Consider the following 22,426-nt stretch of genomic DNA (forward strand, 5'->3'; position numbering starts at 1 on the left):
TCTAACATCTAGTGAAAATTTTGATGTCTTTTCATTTAATATGAAGTAATCTAATATTGATTTCCATCCTCTTGCTGCCCAAGTATATTTATGTATGTCTTTATGTTTATAGAAGGAATTCATTATTTTTAGGTTATAAACTACAAAGTCAATCAATTTTTTACCATTTCTCTTTAGAGTGTGTTCTCCATGTATTCCTATATTATTATTAATTTTCGTGTTTCCAATTCTTGCATATAAGTCTCCTGCTAAAATTATGTAGTCATTTTTTATTTATTTTATTATATATGTTTTGTAGCTGATTATAAAAATCAATATTATCCTGTTCTCTTCCTTCTTCTGGGGCATATAAACAAATTATTGTTAAATTGCTTCTATCTGTTTTTATTCTAGCTTCTATTATTCTTTCATTCCATAATTTATAATGTTTTAACTGTTTTGAAAGGGAGTTATGAATCCAAATCATGACTCCTGCTTGTGCTCTTTGGTCTCTGTCGACTCCACTGTATATCACATTAAAATTTTCAGTTCTCATAGTTCCTTTTAATTTCTTTTTTGTTTCAGTGATTACTGCTATTTTAAAATTTCTTTCATTTAGTAACTGGTCTAATTCTATTTCTTTATATGCTATTCCTCTTACATTCCAGTTTGCTATGTGTATTATATTTTGTCGTTTCCCATAGATTCAATCCGATTATCTTTTTCTGTCAGCTTACAAGTAGGATTATTTTCTCCATGTCATGGGACTATCCTGACGATGGAATAGTTCAGTGGTAGGGCTGCTACCTTAAGGCTTCTGAACTAGCCTTCTTCCGAATTTAAACCCATAAGAGGAATAGGGTATATTGAAGGGGAAAGAGTAGATTATAGAAGAAATATAGTAAGGGTTATAGAGAGGGCATAGTTGTAAGGCCAGAAATGAAAAGACCCCATGGCCCTTGAGTACTCTAATAGCATAAGGGTCATAAAGTAAGAAGAGTTGGCTGATAAGGCCTTATAGGAAAGATTAAAGTAAGTGGATCTTCCTCAAAGTAGAAGGAGGAGAGGATAGATCCAGCTAGGTGTCCATGAGAGTGCCGCTTCCCTTACAGTCAAGATGATTGCCCCTTATGGCCCTGTTGGTCCACGAGTCCTTATTCAGTATATTCGGGCCACCCCACCATATACAGGGTGTTCGGGATAAATTTGACATATTTATAATTAATTATATTTTTCCGTAAGTTACATGTATTAACACACACTTCTCTTCATTTAAAAGTTTGGACCCTTCTTCATTCATATACAAGATGTCAGAAAGGATGGATAGCTGGAACCCACCTGAATCATGGAAGAGAATAACTTGTATCATGATGATTCGTGCCCGCCATCAAAATAAGGATATTACGACTGCTGCCCAATGCTCCCTGAATACAGTAAAAACAATCAGGCATGAACTAGAGACTTGCAATGGTGACTACGAGGATGTAGCAAGAAGAAAGATCCCTAGCAGACGATCTGATTGCGTTCGTACAGCAGAATTCCTCGCAAATCTGCAGGAACAGGTGTTGAAGAACCCTGGCATTGGAATTCGGGCTTTGTTCGTGGAGTTGCTAACCGTAGTCAAGCCCTGGATAACAAGGGTAGCCAATGGTAGGCCGTATGTATGGCAGCAGGATTCGGCCCCTTGCCACACCTCTGGGAAAAGTCAAAAATGGTTGTCTGAAAATTTCTACGACTTCACCAGTCCAAATGTTTGGCCTCCAAACTCCCCAGACCTTAACCCCATGGATTATTTTGTATGGGGCGCAGTTGAAAAAGACACCAATCGCACTTCCAGTAATACAAAAGCCCAGTTAATGGATAAAATTAAAACAGTTTTTGCGGCCCTTCCCAGGGAGACTGTAGCATTAGCTTGTTCGAGGTTCCGAAGCAGAATTGAAGCTGTGATCGATGCTAATGGTGGTTATTTTGAGTAAATCTTGTTGATAGTATTGTAATTAACTCTGCCTGTAATGTTTTTTTGTCAATTCATTAAATTTAATAGATACAAAGAAGATTTTCTTTTTCCTTACGAAACTGTCAAATTTATCCCGAACACCCTGTATATATATATACACACACGCACGGGCATGTACACACACACACACACACATGGTGGGCTCCCCTATCCACCACCCAGGGGACTCCCCCTCTAGGGGTGACAGGGTCCCCTGAGAGTGTGAATAGTGGCTCTTCCCATAATGCATAGCATTATACTTGTCTGTAAGGATATGTGCTTTGCATTATGGGATACTAAGGCAGTTGATGTGAAGTTACTTCATGCGCAAACTTTGTTTGTTTTCACTTGGGTAAAAGATGATACCAAGGATATCATTTCTTGACATCTTTAATTTATTTGCACTCAGGAGATGTTATCAGACTCAGACAAATGGCATGCCATTTTAACTTTTTAGTAAGAATTAATTTATTCAAATACATTTAATTATAAATTTGTGTATATGTAGATACCATATTGTAGATACTAAACCTTGTACATCCTTTTATTTACTCATTTATTTTCTTGTAATTATTTATTAATACATTTTATATATTGCTACTCTATTTTCTTGTATATATACTTTATTTATCATTCCTTATAACTATTTCTTAAGACCTTTAATATGCAGTTACTTTATACATACATTATATCTTATTCATTATTTATCTCCTTCATCTCTGTCTGTTCATTGGACATCAACAGATGCCATATGGTCACTCAGATGCTCAGTGATGTCCCACTCCAGTCATCACCATGTGGTCATGTTGTATCCTTCTCTGGAGACTTCAACTCTCTGAAACAGTCACTCCAGATTCATAATCTATCCATCTCATTGATGGTCTATTCCCTCATTTTCCAGGAACTTTACCTTCTACTATTCTGAGAAGTCTTCCTTCCATCCTTTCAGTTTATCTCCTTATAACTATTTATTTATTTATTAATATCCTGTGTACTGCTGTAACCTGTGTCATGCCACAATATGACCTGAACTGTCCTTGTACCATAAAACCACAAATCAATTAATCAGTCAATCTGACTGAGTCTGAAATATAATAATAGTATGCTGCGGATATCTCTTAAGATGATCCTGATAACGTCATGTTGCAGTTATCATCCCCTTACTATTAATGGGGGTTCAAATAGTCTCAACACTCTTTGAGGCAGTGTCGAACAAATAGCAGAGGAAGCATTGTTGAGTATATGCTTGACAACAGTAATCTCTCCATCTTAAATACGGGAAGTAAAACCTTCTTCCATATGCCCACCTAAACATCCACTGTCATAGACTTAACTGTCTATTCACCTTCCCTTTTCTCATTCTTCAAGTGGGAAAGTGATGAGAATTTATTTGAGAGTGATCACTTTCCCATGATATCCACATTCTTGCATGGACAATCATACAATCCATCACAGATATCACGAGAAAAAATTATGCAATCTGATGACCTCTGCTCCTTATCATTAGCAGAATTTGATTTTGCAATGGTCAGTTCTTATGTCATCAGCAATGCAGTAAATCATGTGACAGTTTATTATACAAACTGCTACAACTACAATTTCTGAAACATCTAGTCAGTTTCCTCATTTCCCTAAGACATGGTGGAATGACAATTGCACAGCAGCTAAGGAAACTTGGAAGAAAGCTTGGGGCATTTTTCAAAGATACTCCCCCAAACAACAAACCTCATTCCTTTCAAATGTGCATGAACAAGACACAACCAGCATCAGAGTTGGAAGGAATCCTAGATCCTTTATACATCCTCCCTACCAAAACATCTACTACTAAAGAAATCAGGGACAAAATCCAGAAAATGAAGGATAGATATACCACCCACTAGTTCACTATCCTTGAGCACAGTGGTTGCATAGTTTCTGATCCAACAGCATCTTGGCCAACATACTCAGGGTGAGCTTTGCTAAAACGTCAGTAACATGATATCTTCTTCTCTTCCTTACCCAAGAAAGCAAACCAGAAAAACAAGAAATCCAATGTGCTTCCAATTGCACAGATAAATACATCAGGCTGCAAATGAAAGCTCCTTTGCTTAAATGTTGTCCAACTGCTGCTGGACCAGATAATATCCATTACAAGATGGTAAAATCCCTGTCAACATCATCCATAGTTCAAATGTTGCACCTTTCTAACAGAATTTTCTCAAAAAGCTTATTTTCAGATCACTGGCAGAAAGCAACTATAAGTACCATCCAATTGATCTGACCAGCTGCTTGTGTAAAATTCTGTAAAAAAATTATTAACTCTCATCCTTTATGGTTTCTGAAGAAAAACCGCCTTTTTCCAAAACATAGTCATGCCTCTGAAAAAGATCATTCTATCACTGATCATCTAGTTTAGCTGGAGTCAATCATTAGATATTCCTTCTTAACACATTCGCTGCCACGCTCCTTCGTCATAGTTTGTTCCCGTACACCAAGCAATTTCACTTCTTCAAGGTCAGTACGGGTAATCTCATTGCTAGCAATAAGCGACATACAAGTATTCACAGTTTTGCTGCTAGCTCCAGAAACCAAGCATTTTCACTTCTTCAAGGTCGGTACGGGTAATCTCGTTGCCGGCAGTAAGCGTCATATGAGTATACTCGTAGCTGGCTTGTGTGGCTCAAATACCAGCTACGAGTATACTCGTAGTTGGCAGCAAATGTGTTAATATGCAAGCATGTATCGGTTTTCTTTGATATGGGAAAAACACATGCCACTACTTCGGGTTTTGGAATACTGAAAAACCTACATAATTATGGTCTTAGAGGGAATCCTATTCTTTGAACTTCTTATCTAATCAAATGTTGGATGTTTATTTTTCACTTGGTTAGACTATAATAAATTTAGTTTAATCCTTTGTATCCATCCAAGTGTAAGCAAACAAAGTTTGTGCCTGAAAATATCTTCAGGACTGGTAAGGTAATTCAACACTAGCAACTCTGAGCAAAGGTGAACCAAGCTCTCATAGTGATGTCTCAGTATCTCCCATAATGCAAAGCCCATCTCCTTACCCCGGTCCTGAAGATATTTTCAGGCGCAAACTTTGTTTGCTTACACTTGGATGGATGCAAAGGATTAAACTAAATTTATCATAGTCTAACCAAGTGAAAAATAAACATCCAACATTTGATTAGATAAGAAGTTCAAAGATAAGAAGTTTATTATATCTAATCAAATCTTCAAAGTCCAAGTGGGAAACACTCTTTCCCAAGCATATAACCAGGAGGAGGGAGTCCCACCAGGTTCAGTTTTAAGTGTGACACTTTTTTGCAATCAAGGTCAACTCAATAACAGCTCAATAACTCTAGGTCAACTTCCTCCAACAGTAAGTAATGCCCTCTCTTTGAATGACTTCACCATCTTATGTCACTCGTGTAATATGAGGATCACAGAAAGACAGCTGCTGCAAGTCATGGACCATGTCTCAATATGGGTGCTTGCAAATGTGTTCAGATTTTCACAGCAGAAGACAGTTCATTTGCACTTTTGCCACAGACCATGTTGCAAAAGTGCAAATGATCCTCCTGTTGTTACTTTGATGTCAACAGCTGTCTCTGTAATGAGCAACAAAAATAAAATCCCTTCCAGATTACCCTACATGGCCAACCCTTTTTTTTTTTTGTGCACAATGGGAGAATGTCCACACCACCCAAAAAGCTGCTATAAAGTTGTTTCAATGCAAATTAAATGCTCTCCTAAAAGCTTAGAGATATTGGTATATAGTGTAGCCCAGATGTGACTAAACAAACTTCCACTCAGTCATTCGTACATACCAGTATTCAGGTTTTCGTTCAGCAGGCAACCAAAATTTTTTACCTCTCCTATTGGTCTACCTGCAGCTCTTTGAAGCTCATAGAATTGAATACTCTGATTTGTGCCTGTCTGTATGGACAGTTCAAAATCAGAGGACCTAGTGTTATTTTATGCCATTTTGTCAGAGTGCATTATATCTATATACATTATATGCAATTGTGTGTGTGTGCGCGCGTGCACTAAAATACATTAAATTTCATCGCTGTCAAAAGTGCATAATATGTTCAATAGGCAATAAAAAGTCTAGAGCTACAAAAACATCTAGTGCTATCTTGAATCAACACCTCCTCTTTGAGTTATGGAAGCCACACTTAGATGTACATTTCTTTTAGATTCCAAGCCATATTGGGATCAAGAGAAACAAGGCTGCATATACTGCAAGTAGTTCAGCTCATTTCTGGAATATCTACCATCTGCTTGTCCCATATTCTGATTACTGGCAGATTATCAGACACAAACTTCTATACCAGTTGCAATCATCTTGGAATAGAGTGACTAATAAGCTTTACCAGTTAAGTCTGAAATTAAATTATGGCATCTTGTCCACCCAGGTATTGATTTGAGGAAGTTCTTGCTCAGCTCTGCATAGTCATGTCACAGTCTCTTTGCTACTGAGGGTTGATAACATGCCTATATGTGAATTTTGTAATGCTGAACTCACCATTCATCATATTTTAATTGACTATCCTCATTTCATGAATGAGTGCAGTTATTATTTTAGCCATATTCATAATCTGTCTGAGCCCTATTCAAGCAAATTTTATCAGACTCAACCAATGTTTTTTGGTTTTTAAATTTTTAAAGATGTTAACATCTTTTACTGTATGTAGATCATTTACTTTGTTTTTATTTATTTATAGTGTTTCTTATGTATACCCTTTTAACACGCTGTTGCTTTTTATTTATGTTGAACCCAAATGAATTTTTTAAACTTCTTTCATTGATCATTTACACCTGCTTTTTATTCATTTCTGTATACTGTTTTGTGCACCCCCTTTTGAGAAATGCATCTATCGATTTTTATCTATATCTGTTTATTTAATGTTCTACTATTTTTTTAAACTTGTATACTTCAGATTACTGGTACAGTATTTTCACAGCCATCCTTGCACCATAAAACACCAAACCAACTGTTACATCACCACTTCGTGGAATATTTGTTCTGAGCCTTGTATTTGGCATGTTAGCATGCCTTCTTGTGACCTGGGATCTAAAGCTCCCTCGGATCATGGACTCTAACAAATTTCTTTGTTCTGTGCCAGTTAGAGTCACCCCTTGAATGTCGCGGGCCCTTCCTGAATCCGACGTTTATCTTACTTGACCCAAGTCAGGTAGAATAGTGTACGGATTCAGGGATTATGCAGTCGTGCCCTCTCCTAGCCTTACTACATTTATTTAGATATTCTTCCCCTTTTATCACAGTTTGTGTGTTGGTGAGTGGCAGTGTCGTTCTCAAACACAATTCAGTGACCAGGATTTAACAAGAAACACAAAGTTTAATTTTAACAAGATTAGGACGCATAGAACATAAATCAGTTAATTGTTATTTCAAACTTTAAATGCTCTATATGGTAATACGTGACAATTTCAAATAGGACAAGATTGCTATTTTCTAAGAATGTTATAGATATAAGCATATACTATTAATTATCTGAACATGGATCTCTGGAGAGAGATCGCTAAAGTGACACATATGTGCACGATGTGAAGATCGCATGACATGGGTCTTCGGACTACCAGTCCAAGGTCTCAATAAGTTCCAATACCGACAAATAGTCTCAGCTTCCTTTGCTAATGAAAGGTCCTAGCTGCTTCCCCCCTTCAACATTTAACATATTTTAGATATAGCAAAGCTTTTCATTACCATTTGATGCAGCATATCGTAACACTTCGTCACCATGTGCGAGTCACATGCAAACCCTGATTCGACTTGACTCATTTTGTGGAGCACTCTCCCTTTTGGATCAATGTACACTGCAACTTTGCTGTCAGTGGAAATTTTTTGTCATGCATCTCCAGGACTTATGAACCCTTCTAGAAGGACATCGCTGTTGAGGTTTCACTTGGTCCCGAGCTTCTTCGTCGGTCTGCACTTAGAGGTTTTCGTCGGACTTCATCCGACTGTTTGCACTGGCACCCCCTTTGTTCTACAGCCGATGCTTCCTGCCCTCTGTGCTTCGATCACATCCCCTTTATTTTTTCCACCTTCCTGCTTCACATTCCCTCTCTTCTCCCCTTTTTTTTCTGACCACCCACTCCTATTGTACTGCAGCTTTCAGTCACGGTTGTTTCGATGATGTTGCACTTGAATGCGTGAGAGAGCTCCTCCCAGAGAATTGTCCACATTTGTCTCTTTTCGCAAACCTTGCTTGTAAGGATCACTAATGAGTTTGCCAAGGTCATGACCTCAGGGCCCTTAGTCACCACTGAAGTATGCACTGTTTCACACAGCCTATTCTTGGGTTGGTCGTCACATATATCACCTCACTACAAATTCATATATCCCTTTTCCTTGACATATCACATACAACATAACCTACAGTGTTTTTCCCTCTTTGGGTAAACAGATATGTACTCATTTAATATTTACATGATACACTTTACCCCCCCCCTTTTTTTTTTTTTATTTATAGTACAATTTGCACCAGCAGTACAGTATCTTTTGATTTAGGCTCTGTTCTTGTTTGATCCTGAATGAAATCTGCCTAGTAATGGCAGGTCTCATTCATGATCCAACACAACCAACCTCGTTATGCCTTCTAATATTGGTCTACTATTACCACATGATGCTATATCAATTTTATTATATTATATTATGTTAAACCTCATCTGATTTAACAGAAGGAATTAAATATTCTTGTTAGAGATGTGAATCTACAAAACAGCCTCAGCTGCTCTGATCTTGGAACAGTGGCACTTAGTTGCTCCTGGAAGGACTGTTTCTTAGAAATAGAAACAAAATCCTTCTTGTATTGAGAAAGCAGAAGAAATTTGCTGTTTGAAAGATTGATGCTTGTTTGTAGACTTCCATAACAAGCTTAAAAGCATAATAATAACAAGGAGTCTTCCATTCCTTTCACATACAATGCATTTCCGAAAATATGTAGACGTTAATGGCAGTTAATGAGGTACAAGAACTGCCGTCAAAATATTTTTGGTAATTTAAAGTAATTAAATTACTGATAACTTTGTAAGTAGAATTTATAGAACAATGTTGCTTGTTGTGCTTATGAGACTGTGTCAGTGACAGAACATGATGTTTGGAAAATGTGATATACCTGAAAAGATTTTATTCCAGGCACAAAAACCCAAAAATAGACTGGGCATTGACCATAAGAAAATATTCCTATAACCGTTGCCCATTAAATTGGATGTCGTTTAAAACAGTATTAAAACATTAGCAAAAATGGACTTTAATTCAAAAATTTAATTTGCAAATTTATTGTTCACACTTCATCATCATCATCAAATTCCTGCCATGTACTCTCAAGGTGTGTACAGGATATGATAGTACTACATGAAAAAAATTACATCATTATTAATTTCCTATCTACAATTTTCCTCCAAATCAGTCTGTTACTTGTTAAGACTCCAACATTATCAGATCTTGTATTTCTATCATCTAAGGCACTTTGTACAGTATCAATCCACCTATATCTTGGTCTTCCTCTGGGTCGTTTTGCTGCCAACCTGGCAGAGAACACTTGGTTTGCTAATCTTTCCTCGCCCATTCTGTTTAAGTGACCATACCACCTGAGATTAGCTCTGCTAATGCATTCCTGGATGCTGACAATGTCAAGTTCTTTCCTAATAGCCTCGTTTTTAATATGATATTGCCATTGATGCCATCTGTTCACGCCTATAATCTTTCTCAGGACTCTCATATCTGTGGTCTTTGGTCAAGTGTTTTACTTCTGACCCAGCTCTCAGATCCATAAATTAAAACTGGTTTGAAAACTGTCTTGTATACAGCAAATTTAGTGTTCCGACTAATTTCTCTCTTGTTCCATATGAATTTATTCAATTAACTTCCCACCATACCAGCTTTGCTGATTCTGTTGTCTATTTCAATATTTAATTTACCATCTTCAGTAAATAATTGTGCTTAAGTAGCTGAAATGTTGTACTTGTTCCACAGGTTCTCTATTCACAACACAGTTGACATTTTCAATGATTCTGCCTATTTTCATCGTCTTTGTCTTTTTATTGCTGACCTTCATACCATATCTATTACAACAGCGATTCAATTTAGTCAGAGAATCTTGCAGACTTGTAGCGGATTTATTTAGAATTATAACATCATCCGCATAAAGCAAAGAGCTGACATTAACATCTCCAATTTTGATATCCGGTTTAATGCCACTTTCCTTCATAATGTGATCCTTATAGATAATGAATAACAGAGGGAATAATGTACATCCTTGTCTCACACCAGATTTAACATTAAACCATCTTCCTGTACTTCCTTCAATTCTAACTGCTGACTTACGACTCAAATAAAGACTAAGTATTGCTTGATATAATGCCCCATTGACACCATATAACTGCAGTGTATTGAATTTCTTCTCTCTTGGTACCTTGTCATATGTCTTTTCCAAATCGACAAAACTTAAATACAGATCTTTGTTATATTCCCATGCTTTCTCGACTATTTGTCGCAAAGTGAAGATCTGATCCTGACAGCCTCTATTTGGCCTGAATCCAGCTTGTTCTTCACCAAGCTTTTCTTACACAATTCTTTTCAAGCATTTCTCAAGTATACATGCATAGATCTTGCCAGGAACACTTAGTAGGGAAATACCTCTGTAATTCTCACATTCAGTTTTATTTCCTTTTTTTATATATGGGTACTATGAGAGCTCTACTCCAATCATCGGGAATTCGTCCCTCTGTCCAGGCTTTCTGAACTATGCAGTGCAGCCACTGTAAGACTCTTATACCACCATACTTCAGCATTTCTGGTCAAATATCATCTACTCCTGCTGCCTTTCCACATTTCAAGAATTTGATGGCTTTTTCTACTTCAAGTATGGATATGTATTCCTGACTGCATGCCTGGTCAGTGTTTTTTACCACTGTGCTGTCATCACTGCTTGTTTCATTTAGCAGTTTTTCAAAGTAATTACTCCATACTTCAAGGATATCTTTTTCTCCTGTCACCTTTATCATCTCTAATTCCTTTTACAGCACTCTTTCCTCCATTCCTAAGCTTCTTAAACAACCTCCAGAATATTTTGCCACCTTCTTGATATTTATTTTCCATATTCTTGCCAAAGTCCTCCCATTACTTTTGTTTAGCTAGTTTTACACACTGTTTAGCATTCTTGCATTTGTCTCTGTATTCTCTAAGAGCACAAGCTTACTCATTTGACAGGAACTTTTGATATGCTTTCTTCTTTTCCTTCACTGCCTCTTTAACTTCCTGTGTCCACCAGGAATTCTGATTTTTTTTATCCTTACAGGCAACCTCACCACATACCTCTCTGGCAGAATCAATCAATGTTTTCTTCAGAGTTTGCCACTGAATCTCAAGGTTTGATTCCTGTTCTCAAACTCTTTCATTTTTTCTTCAATAATCTTTGTGTATTTTAGTCTACAGTTCACATCTGAGAGCTGCTCAACTTTTATTCGCTTTAAAACTTTCTTATATGTATTTCCAATTTCAAATCCTCTGTACACTCTAGTGTCCTGCACCAGGGAGAAAACATCACTATCAACAATAACATAGTCAATGGGACTCTTCTTATTCCTAGCCTCTTCTCTCCATGTGAATTTGTGCACATTTTTATGTTGGAACATGGTGTTAGTAATAACCAGTCCATGTCCTGAGCAGAATTCCAACAGATATTTGCCATTATTATTAGCTTTGCTCTTTTCTCCAAATTTTCCCAAAATATTTTTGTATGTCTCACAATCATTTCCTACTCTGCTCTTTAGATCCCCAACAAGGACCAACTTTTCATTTTTCATTGTGTCAGTTGCTTTTTCTAAAGCCTCAAAACATTTCTCCAATTCTACCTTAGTAGAACCTTCTGTAGGACCATAAGCACAAATAAGTCTCATTGTCCAGTTCCCCATTCTCATATTTGCCCACATTACTCTACTGGAGACTGACTGCCATTCAAAAAGATTAGCCTCGTATTTTATGTTGAATACTATGGCTACTCCTTCTTTTTCTTGATTGTCATTGCTTGAATATAACATTTTGTCGATCTGGTACTTATCTAATTCCTGAGCTAGCTCCATTTCTTTGCCATTCAGGCTTCTTACGTTGATAGTACCGATCTTTAACTCTGGTGTTGTTGAGTTGGGGTTTGTTTTCAAATTTGTTCCAGTAGCTGACTTTTCGCTGTTCGCCCTGGTTCCCTGGCGAAAACAATGGTGGCCTTGTTTAACTGGGCGACGCCCCAGCCGGCATGAAATTTTGTCATGTTGTACCATCATTTTTTTTTTTTTGGTTTAACCAATAAGAATACAATTTGGTCGGCTAAATCCCAAATTGCCAGCCCATCCTCGTTCGTTCAGTATCCAAGTAGATACCCAACAGGGTTCACCACGAGAAGGTGAGGATTGGACATTAGGTCAGAAGCCCTGGTCGGTTCTCTGCAATCCTTTAAGGCTATGTGGAGGTCTCCTCTCACTTATACAGCTTTGATCTTTAAGCACCCCACTTGTTCACACTTAAGGAAGGTATATTTATCAAAATTTAGGGAAGATAAAACATTTGGGGAAAAAAAAAAAGTTTCACCAAAATAAAATGAGATGCCTGGAAATCATTCAGAGAAAGTGCTGAAGGATTTCTGAATAAAAATACAGTCAAAAATTACTGAAGATTTCCTTTAGAATATCAAAATGTTTCTAAAGATTCCTTTTTCATACTCGACTAGACTTATTTTGTGAAAAAAAACCTCAGCCCCATGTGTGGTGAGAAGGAGAAATGATTCCTGCAAAACTTTAGGAAACCGAAGCAACTGCACCAGAGATAATGGGATTCTGAATTAAAATCTCTTAAGCTTCTGTGGTTTTAATTCATGTCAGGTTGTGTGTGTGCATGCGTGCCATAATTAGCCATATAATAATAATAAATAACATAAAGAAATAAAACTTTTTTTTTTCATTGTCATCAGATTCCTGATATATATTCATGAGGTGTACAGGATATTATGATGCAGCATGAACAAATTACATCATTACTAACTTCCTATCAACAATTTGCCTCCAAATTAATCTGCCACCTGTCACGACTTCAGTATTATCAGACAGTATATTTTGATCTGCTATAACTCATCTGTATCAATCCAACTATCTTTTTATTCCTCTCGGTCTTCTTTTTCCTGTTAAAAAAGCTCTTGTTTTGTTAACTTTTCCACTAACATTCTGCCATCGATGCCATTTGTTCATTCTGCTAGTTTCTCAGAACTCTCATATCTATAATTTGGAGTCTTTGTTCAAGTATTTTATTCATGACCTAGCTCTTGGATCCATAAATTAAAAACTATTTTTGGTATCTAAAAATCATGCTTAAATAGCCTGAATGTTATACTTGTTCTTTAGGTTCTCCATAGGATATAATTGGTGTTTCAACGTTGCTACCTATTTTCAGTCATTGTCTGTTTATTGCTGATTTTCATATCCAGTTTGCTACAGCAGTTATTCAGTTTAGTTAGGTACAAGAATCCTGCAGACACACATACTGGATTTATTTAGGGGAATTAACATCATCTTCAGAGAGAAATTATCCCATATAAAACACATTCCTATTCTGATAGTAAATCCTTACCATCATATTAATACCCAGTTTCACTCATCTCAGTCCTCTTCAAACTAATAGGGATCAGTCCCAACTCCTATGCTACCTTGAAGATACTCAATGAATAAATGACTACCAGTATGGATTCTTCCAATACTAATTCTGTCACTCACCTCTGGATAAGTACTATGTCAAAATTTGGCAAATCCTAAGTGGTAGCACTTGATATATTCAAGGCTTTCAGCCAGGTCTTCTGCAACTGAGATGCTAGCTTTCTTATTGGATGCGCACTGTACACAATCATGGACATTTCCTTATCTTTTAACTGTGCAACTAATGCTGGAATCCTTCATCGTTCTGTTCTCTCACTTGCACTCTTTGCTCTATATAACAGTTATGACCTACTGTAGTTGACCACATTCCATTACACAGTTTTGCCAATGATAGCATGCTACATACCTTCTTTTCACTTGACAAACATATGCCACACAAACCAACACAACACTTACAGAGCAACAACCTCTGAAACCCTAAAATTCTGATCTCCAAACCATTCTTTGATGGGCTCGGATAATTTTGTTAATTTCGTTACCTCCAAAAGGCAGTTTTGTCTTATTTCCTACAAAACAAGAACCATATTCTTACAGCCTTACCTTTGACAACATCCAAATCTCTAGGCAAGATGAGATTTCTCTTCTTGGAATTCCCCTGACATAAAGCCCTTCTTGGCATGAACATTTTGCAATCATTGCCTCCTCAGCGTCCAAAAAATTAAGATTCCTCTTTGGCTCAGAGCTTTATCTCTGAACAGTTAACCCTGTAAAAAATGGCAAATCTACCATCCACTGAGTATTGCTCTCATATTTGAGACATTGCCCCAAGATCCCCCTAAAAATGCTCGACTCGGTACAGAAGGAAGCAGTTAGACTGATTATTGACTCATCTCGTCTATTAAAAGAATGTTCAGCCGAACTGGATAGGCCCTTCATATGTTTGTATAATTTGAGTCTTAGCTCAGGAGAGATCCTCACTTTCCCATTTTTGCAGACAAAAATAGAAATATTGCTTAGAACATTGACAAATACACACACATACTATGGTTGGAAATTCTATTGAGGACAGCCAGAAATGGAAGAGTCCTGTCTTCTAATTCTAGAGTAAAAGTGCAGAAGTAGGTTGTTTAAGTAGGTTCTTTAATTCTTTTAGTTTTCATCAGATCCTGGCAAGATGATGATAAAAAAATGTCTATTGTTTTTTTCTTGCAGTTCTCTGAAAGTTGCCTCTCTCAGGGATCCATAAATAAGTTTGTTAGTAGAGAAGAAAGTAGGCTCAGAGTTAATCATTCCTTCTGTTCATTATATGTATACCATCAAAATAAAATAAAACTGTCTGAATGGTGTTTTATGTATGTTTTGATACACACACAAGACCTATAACACAAAAAGTGTCGTGCATGGGCAAATGAGTTAAGAGAAAGAAGAAACCTATTAACATGTTTCTTGGAAAGCTAGTAGTCATATGCATTGGGAAAAGCAGTGTGCATATGGTTCCAAAGAACAGAGATAAATAGAATGAAGGAAGAATGTCAATATGTTTGGTTTTGAATGTGTATAGATGTTGACCAGTAGATGCTTTCTTACATGCTAGAGACCAGTGAATCAATGCTAATGGCCACTTTAGTGGGGCATTGTCCATATACAGTGGCTATAAATTTTGTCAATACAAGAATTTTAAGATTTCATATAGCTTTATTTGAATATTTAATATTATATATTAAATAGATCTATCTTCTCCATTAGATCATATGAATGATATATTTTATTTTTCAGATTTAACTCCTGGCCAGATGCTCTTGATGGGATTTAATGGATTGTTTGTTAAATTAGAATGTGATTTGGCTGCACTTCTTTCAGCAATGGATGGATTAAATCCACCAGTTACCTGGAAAAAAGTGGACATTGTTCGAGAAGCTGCAACTTTACTTGTAATTATGTTATTGTTATGATTTTTTTTTTTTTTTTTTTTTTTTTTTTTTTTTTTTTTTTTTTTTGCTTGGTTCAGTAATTGATGATAGTATACAAGAAATGAAACATATCTGTGAATACATGTGGATATAATACGGATATAACAAGCATATTTACTATTTCTCATATATAGTTAATCACTACTGAACCGAGCAAAAAATTCTTCCACAGTTCTTTTTATTATAATATTCTTAGATTATTAGATTTCAGCAAATGAGCCACATCTTCCTACAGTACTTATTTCTCCTTAAATTCTTTGTAGATTAAGGAGTGATTGCATTATTTAGCATTCTAGAGCAGACATCTCTAAAAAAAGGTAGCAGGTTTAACACATATGACCAAAAAAGTTTTAACCATAGTCTGAAAACATAAATATTATTCAAAATTAATTAGATATTGAATACCACATTATTTCTTAGCAGAATAAGAAACTCAAAGATAGGAAATCTAATCTAAGAGTTTCATGCCAAATATAGAAAACTATATAAATAAAGATTAGATTTAGATTAGACTTAGATTAGATTGCCTATCTTTGAGTTTCTTATTCGGCTAAGAAATAATGTGGTGTTCAATATCCACTTAATTTTGAATAATTTTACTTTGCCGAAGTGAAGCCTGTTGGCTCTTATTTCAGTAATTGTATTTGTGCACCTTTTTTTGGCAATTCGTACAGTAAAGATATAAGTTCCGATAATTGAAACCATAGTATTACATCTAGGTCTACCTACTCACTGATGAGACCTCAAAAAAGATTGAAACCGGTCTGGGTAGTGACCTTCTCTCATAATGTAGAACAATAATACATCTCCTAGAAGCTGTGTTTTACATTATGGGAAAATACTAAGAACAGTGATCGGTAGATGGTTCAAAATTTTACTCGACAGTTGCTTTACTAACAGGTGATATGAAACTTCATGCCTAAAATTCTTAATACTGAATGCAGACAAATTTATTTTAATTTCAGCAATGAAACAGCTGCATCAAGTTTCATTGTGGTGGTAGCAATACAAGGAGGTCACCATGCCATAAATAAAACGATAGCTTTCATCACTGTTTACAGTGGGCATACACTATTTGCCCACCTACTATTCAGAATAGAATTCATCTGTAAGTGAGGCATACCATAGAAAATAAATTAGTTAAAATCATGCTTGAAGATTTTATATGAAACTAGATTAAACGTAAAAAACCTTTATTGTTAATAGAATTCTTGGCCATCTGGTCATCTTCAGTACTGTGTACTAGGTTAAGGATATCAAACAGTAAGCAAAGTAGATCATCTAAAGTTAAAATTATACAAACATTTTATGATACATGTGACAATGCATGCTGCAATTAAATATGTCAGTATTTACTACTGTTATAGAGCCCTTTGCAAGTTTGACAGAAGAAAAGATCATGATTTAAATTTAAAAAAAAAAATGGAAAAAAATCGGTGGTTTATATTTAATAAAACTGCTTTGTAAGTTTAAGAGATAATCATTTCTATTTAAATTTGCTTTCTAAAGTGTAGCTCTATAACTTTCAGGTCTTTCTAACAAGAATGACTTTAATCTGTAGGACTTTCTCTTTGTTCTTAAATTCTTTGACTTGAAGAAATGAAATGCTGAGCAAGATTGAACTATCCAATACCAAGACCTTGCATATACTAAACATATTTGCTGATCTTTTTTGACCTATGTACAACAGATTCCAAGATCAAAGCACATTGAAAACTTCTTGATTGGATAGTGTATGTAATTTGTCTTTTGGTGAGCATAAGCTGAATTACATATGGAGCAAAACATGACTGATATAATTACAGAACAGAATCCTAGTTATCATTTACTGAAAAGTCATGGACACAGGGAACAGAAAGCTTATAAACATCTTCTGGAGAATGTAGAGAATAATGAATATAGCTTCTATGTTTTTTCATAAGATAAAAAAAAGAGATAAAAACATAGTTGTTGGAACATGATAGGAGCATAATGGATTCATGTTTTGATAGTACCCAACTTTCACTAGGTTGATAAGACTTCATAGAATTGCAAATTAATAAATTAAATATGCTTCTAGATGCTAATGAATTCAAAGCTTCTTTACATTTTTGGCTAGTCTGCATGACTTGCCAAAAATCCATAAAATTAATTTTCTCTTCTGGCCACTTGTGAGCTGCATAAGTATGGATTGTTATGGATTACGTATGTGGTAGAGATGTACTGAATATTCAGTTTTGCTTTGGTATTTGGCTGAATTAGTAGAAAGATTAAATTTTCAGCCAACCAAAGAAGAAAAACTGCATCATAACATTGAATCAGGAATCCTTCCTTTGTGTTGCATGACTCTATACAAAGCCTTCTTGTGCTTGCTATAGGCACTTTCTTTGGCATTTTTATTTTAGTTTATATTATGCAGCCTTAAAAGTTTTTATTCTGAAGTGTTTAAATTAGTCTTAAAATATTGAAAAAATAGTGCAGTTTTGACCACAAATAATAAAAAAGCAGTATTTGGAAGTTTTGTGATTTATGTGAAGATTCAAAATTTGCAGACAACAAAGTATCTTGGTAATACAAGAAAAATGGAAGTATACACATCTATGATTAATCATGTAAAAATGGAAGCATGCCAATGAATTTGTTAAACAAAATGAAACTAAAATATCAAACCACAACACAAGAACAAATAAGCACTCAGAATCTAAAGTGAATCCATCAGAACAACAAATGTTATTTTATATTAATGAATAATCTTTAAAAATATATATAGGATGCAGATGACAGACAGACAAAATTTTTGCATTATGCTGTGGTTGAAATGATTGCATTGGATAACAGGCTATACTCAAAGGATTTCCAAGGCCAATGATTAAACTTATTTTGCAGTACAATTTCTCAGAGAAACTTTCTTTCAGCACCAACTAAAAGAGTATTCAAAGAATTTTTTTAAAAGTCAGAAATATCTATGGAGAAATCAGACTTCTCCCAAAAAATGCTGAAACATTTCTTTTTCTACATCATAATTTATTATCATTTTGATTAATAAATTTATCATTATTCTTTATAGTTCACAATTTAAAATAAAAGTTCTAGTAATATTTTTATATTGTTATTTATGGAGCCTGTGTAGCTCAGTGGAAGTGACGTTTGCACTCATAGCACTAGGCTGCTCAAAGAAAGACTTACGTTCACTTCTAGTCATTGACTGGAGAAACTTTTTCCTAAGCCTTTCCTTTGGCATGAGAAAGTGAGATTTTTCATCCTGTAATCCCAAGAAAACTGACTGTAGAAACCAATACGAGGCTAATCTTCTTGAATGGCAGTCAGTCTCGAGTAGAGTAATGTGGGCAAATATGAGAATGGGGAACTGGATAATGAGACTTATTTGTGCCTATGGTCCCACAGAAGGTTCTACTAAGGTAGAAGTGGAGGAATTTTTTGACGCTCTAGAAAAAGCAACTGACACAATGAAAAAGGAAAAGTTGGTCCTTGTTGGGGATCTAAATAGCAGAGTAGGAAATGATTGTGAGACATACAAAAATATTTTGGAAAAATTTGGAGAAAAGAGCAAAGCTAATAATAATGGCAAATATCTGTTGGATTTCTGCTCATGACATGAACTGGTTATTACTAACACCATGTTCAAACATACAAATGTGCACAAATTCACATGAAGAGAAGAGGCAAGGAATAAAAAAAAGTCTCATTGACTATGTTATTGTTGATAGTGATGTTTTCTCCCTAGTGCAGGACACCAGAGTGTACAGAAGATTTGAAATTGGAAGTTATCACTATTTAGTTTTGAGCAGATTAAAACTGAATTTCATATTGAAAAGAATGACATATAAGAAAGTTTTAAAGCGAATAAAAGTTGAGCAGCTCTCAGATGTGAACTGTAGACTACAAGATTATTGAAGAAAAAATGAAAGAGTTTGAGAACAGGAATCAAACCTTGGAGATTCAGTGGAAAACTCTGAAGAAAACATTGATTGATTCTGCCAGAGAGGCATGTGGTGAGGTTGTCTGTAAGGATAAAAAAATCAGAACTCCCTGGTGGATACAGGAAGTTAAAGAGGCAGTGAAGAAAAAGAAGAAAGCATATCAAAAGTTCCTGTCAAATAAGTAAGCTTGTGCTCTTAGAGAATATAGAGACAAATGCAAGAATGCTAAACACTGTGTAAAACTAGCTAAACAAAAGTCATGGGAGGACTTTGGCAAGAATATAGAAAATAAATATCAAGAAGGTGGCAAAATATTCTGGAGGTTGTTGAAGAAGCTTAGGAATGGAGGAAAGAGTGCTGTAAAAGGAGTTAGAGATGATAAAGGTGACATGAAAACAGGAGAAAAAGATATCCTTGAAGTATGGAGTAATTACTTTGAAAAACTGCTAAATGAAACAAGCAGTGATGACAGCACAGTGATAAAACACACTGACCAGGCATGCAGTCAGGAATACATATCCATACTTGAAGTAGAAAAAGCCATCAAAGGCTTGAAATGTGGAAAGGCAGCAGGAGTAGATGATATTCGACCAGAAATGCTGAAGTATGGTGGTATAAGAGTCTTACAGTGGCTGCACTGCATAGTTCAGAAAGCCTGGACAGAGGGACGAATTCCCGATGATTGGAGTAGAGCTCTCATAGTACCCATACATAAAAAGGGAAATAAAACTGAATGTGAGAATTACAGAGGTATTTCCCTACTGAGTGTTCCTGGCAAGATCTATGCAAGTATACTTGAGAAACGGTTGAGAAGAATTGTGGAAAAAAAAAGCTTGGTGAAGAACAAGCTGGATTCAGGCCAAATAGAGGCTGTCAGGATCAGATCTTCACTTTGCGACAAATAGTCGAGAAAGCATGGGAATATAACAAAGATCTGTATTTAAGTTTTGTCGATCTGGAAAAGGCATATGACAAGGTGCCAAGAGAGAAGCTATTCAATACGCTGCAGTTATATGGTGTCAATGGGGCATTATATCAAGCAATACTTAGTCTTTATTTGAGTTGTAAATCAGCAGTTAGAATTGAAGGAAGTACAGGAAGATTGTTTAATGTTAAATCTGGTGTGAGACAGGGATGTACATTATCCCCTTTGTTATTCATTATCTATATGGATCACATTATGAAGGAAAGTGGTATTAAACCTGATATCAAAATTGGAGATGTTAATGTCAGCTCTTTGCTTTATGCGGATGATGTTATACTTCTAAATAAATCCACTACAAGTCTTCAAGATTCTCTGACTAAATTGAATAGCTGTTGTAATAGATATGGTATGAAGGTCAGCAATAAAAAGACAAAGACAATGAAAATAGGCAGAATCATTGAAAATGTCAACTGTGTTGTGAATGGAGAACCTGTGGAACAAGTAAAAAATTTCAGCTACTTAGGCACAATTTTTACTGAAGATAGTAAATTAAATATAGAAATAGACAACAGAATCAGCAAAGCTGGTATGGTGGGAAGTCACTTGAATAAATTCATATGGAATAAGAGAGAAATTAGTCGGAACACTAAATTATCTGTATACAAGACAGTGTTCAAACCAGTTTTAACTTATGGATCTGAGAGCTGGGTCAGAAGTAAAATATTTGACCAAAGACTAGAGACCGCAGATATGAGAGTCCTGAGAAAGATTAGAGGCGTGAACAGATGGCATCAATGGCAATATCATATTAAAAATGAGGATATTAGGAAAGAACTTGACATTGTCAGCATCCAGGAATGCATTAGCAGAGCTAATCTCAGGTGGTATGGTCACTTAAACAGAATGGGAGAGGAAAGATTAGCAAAACAAATGTTCTCTGCCAGGTTGGCAGGAAAATGACCCAGAGGAAGACCAAGATATAGGTGGATTGATACGGTACAAAGTTCCTTAGATGATAGAAATATAAGATCTGATAATGTTGGAGTCTTGACAAGTAATAGACTGATTTGGAGGAAAATTGTAGATAGGAAATTAGTAATGATATAATTTTTTCATGTAGTACTGTCATATCCTGTACACCCCTTCAGGGTACATGGCAGGAATTTGATGATGATGATGATAATGTTAAGATTATGGACCACAGAATGGCAGCACTTTTCAGCTGTATCATCGTCAGATGTCATTTATAATTAGTGATAGTCATTGCCCACTATCTCTGATTGGCTACTGATAGAGATTTAACTGCCCCTTAATCTCCAAAAGTTAGATAGAGCCAAAACAGCCTCACATACTCCCTATGGAGGAATAAAAGACATTAAGATATCATTATTTGTTCTGATTTTTACAGTGTATTCTTTTTTCTTAAATAAATGTACCCTATAAAATTTAATCACAGTTTTGTTATATTGAAATAGAGAGTATTATGGATCCAACTATATTTTGTAGGCAAATATAGAAAGAAACTTTTGTTTCTTTCTATTTTTGTTTCTTTCTTTATAGAAAGAAGTTTTGAAAATTTACCAGCAAGCATACAAGATCACAATTTTTGGCATTGCAAGTTCCCTTGGCTTACGCTATTTAAAGGACAATGAACTCTGCACAGGAGCCCATATATTTGCCTTTTTTAGTAATGTCGTGATTAGGTTCTGCTGTCCTGACAAGTATTTTGCTCTGTTTATACTCATAATAGACCATACAGAAACTTCAAAGCAGCACCCTTGAATAAATATACCTTAGCAATCCTATGTCAAAAAGTTAAATTCTTCATAATTGAATGGTTGTTATGCACCGAACAACCATTCATAATTGAATAGTTGTTAGGTGCATAATCAAATATTAAAATATAGAGTAAAACATCCTACTTCTTCTGTAATTTGGCTGAAGCATACTTCAGCTGAAAAAATATAACAAAAAAAAAAAA

The 22,426-nt window shown here is 35.5% G+C and overlaps 1 protein-coding gene across 1 annotated transcript in view; it reads left to right on the plus strand.

Annotated features, from left to right (window-relative positions):
• Positions 1–22,426, plus strand: part of nonC (serine/threonine-protein kinase Smg1) — a 1,124,353-nt gene that overhangs the window by 814,110 nt on the left and 287,817 nt on the right. Inside the window, exon 59 of the mRNA XM_090398044.1 lies at positions 15,407–15,561. Coding sequence (XP_090254170.1) covers positions 15,407–15,561 — 155 coding nt within the window. The remainder of the gene's footprint in view (positions 1–15,406; positions 15,562–22,426) is intronic.

This window comes from Typopeltis vanoorti, chromosome 9 (assembly GCF_054136105.1).
Source record: "Typopeltis vanoorti isolate ZY-2024b chromosome 9, IOZ_Tvanoo_1.0, whole genome shotgun sequence".
NCBI lineage: Eukaryota > Metazoa > Arthropoda > Arachnida > Uropygi > Thelyphonidae > Typopeltis > Typopeltis vanoorti.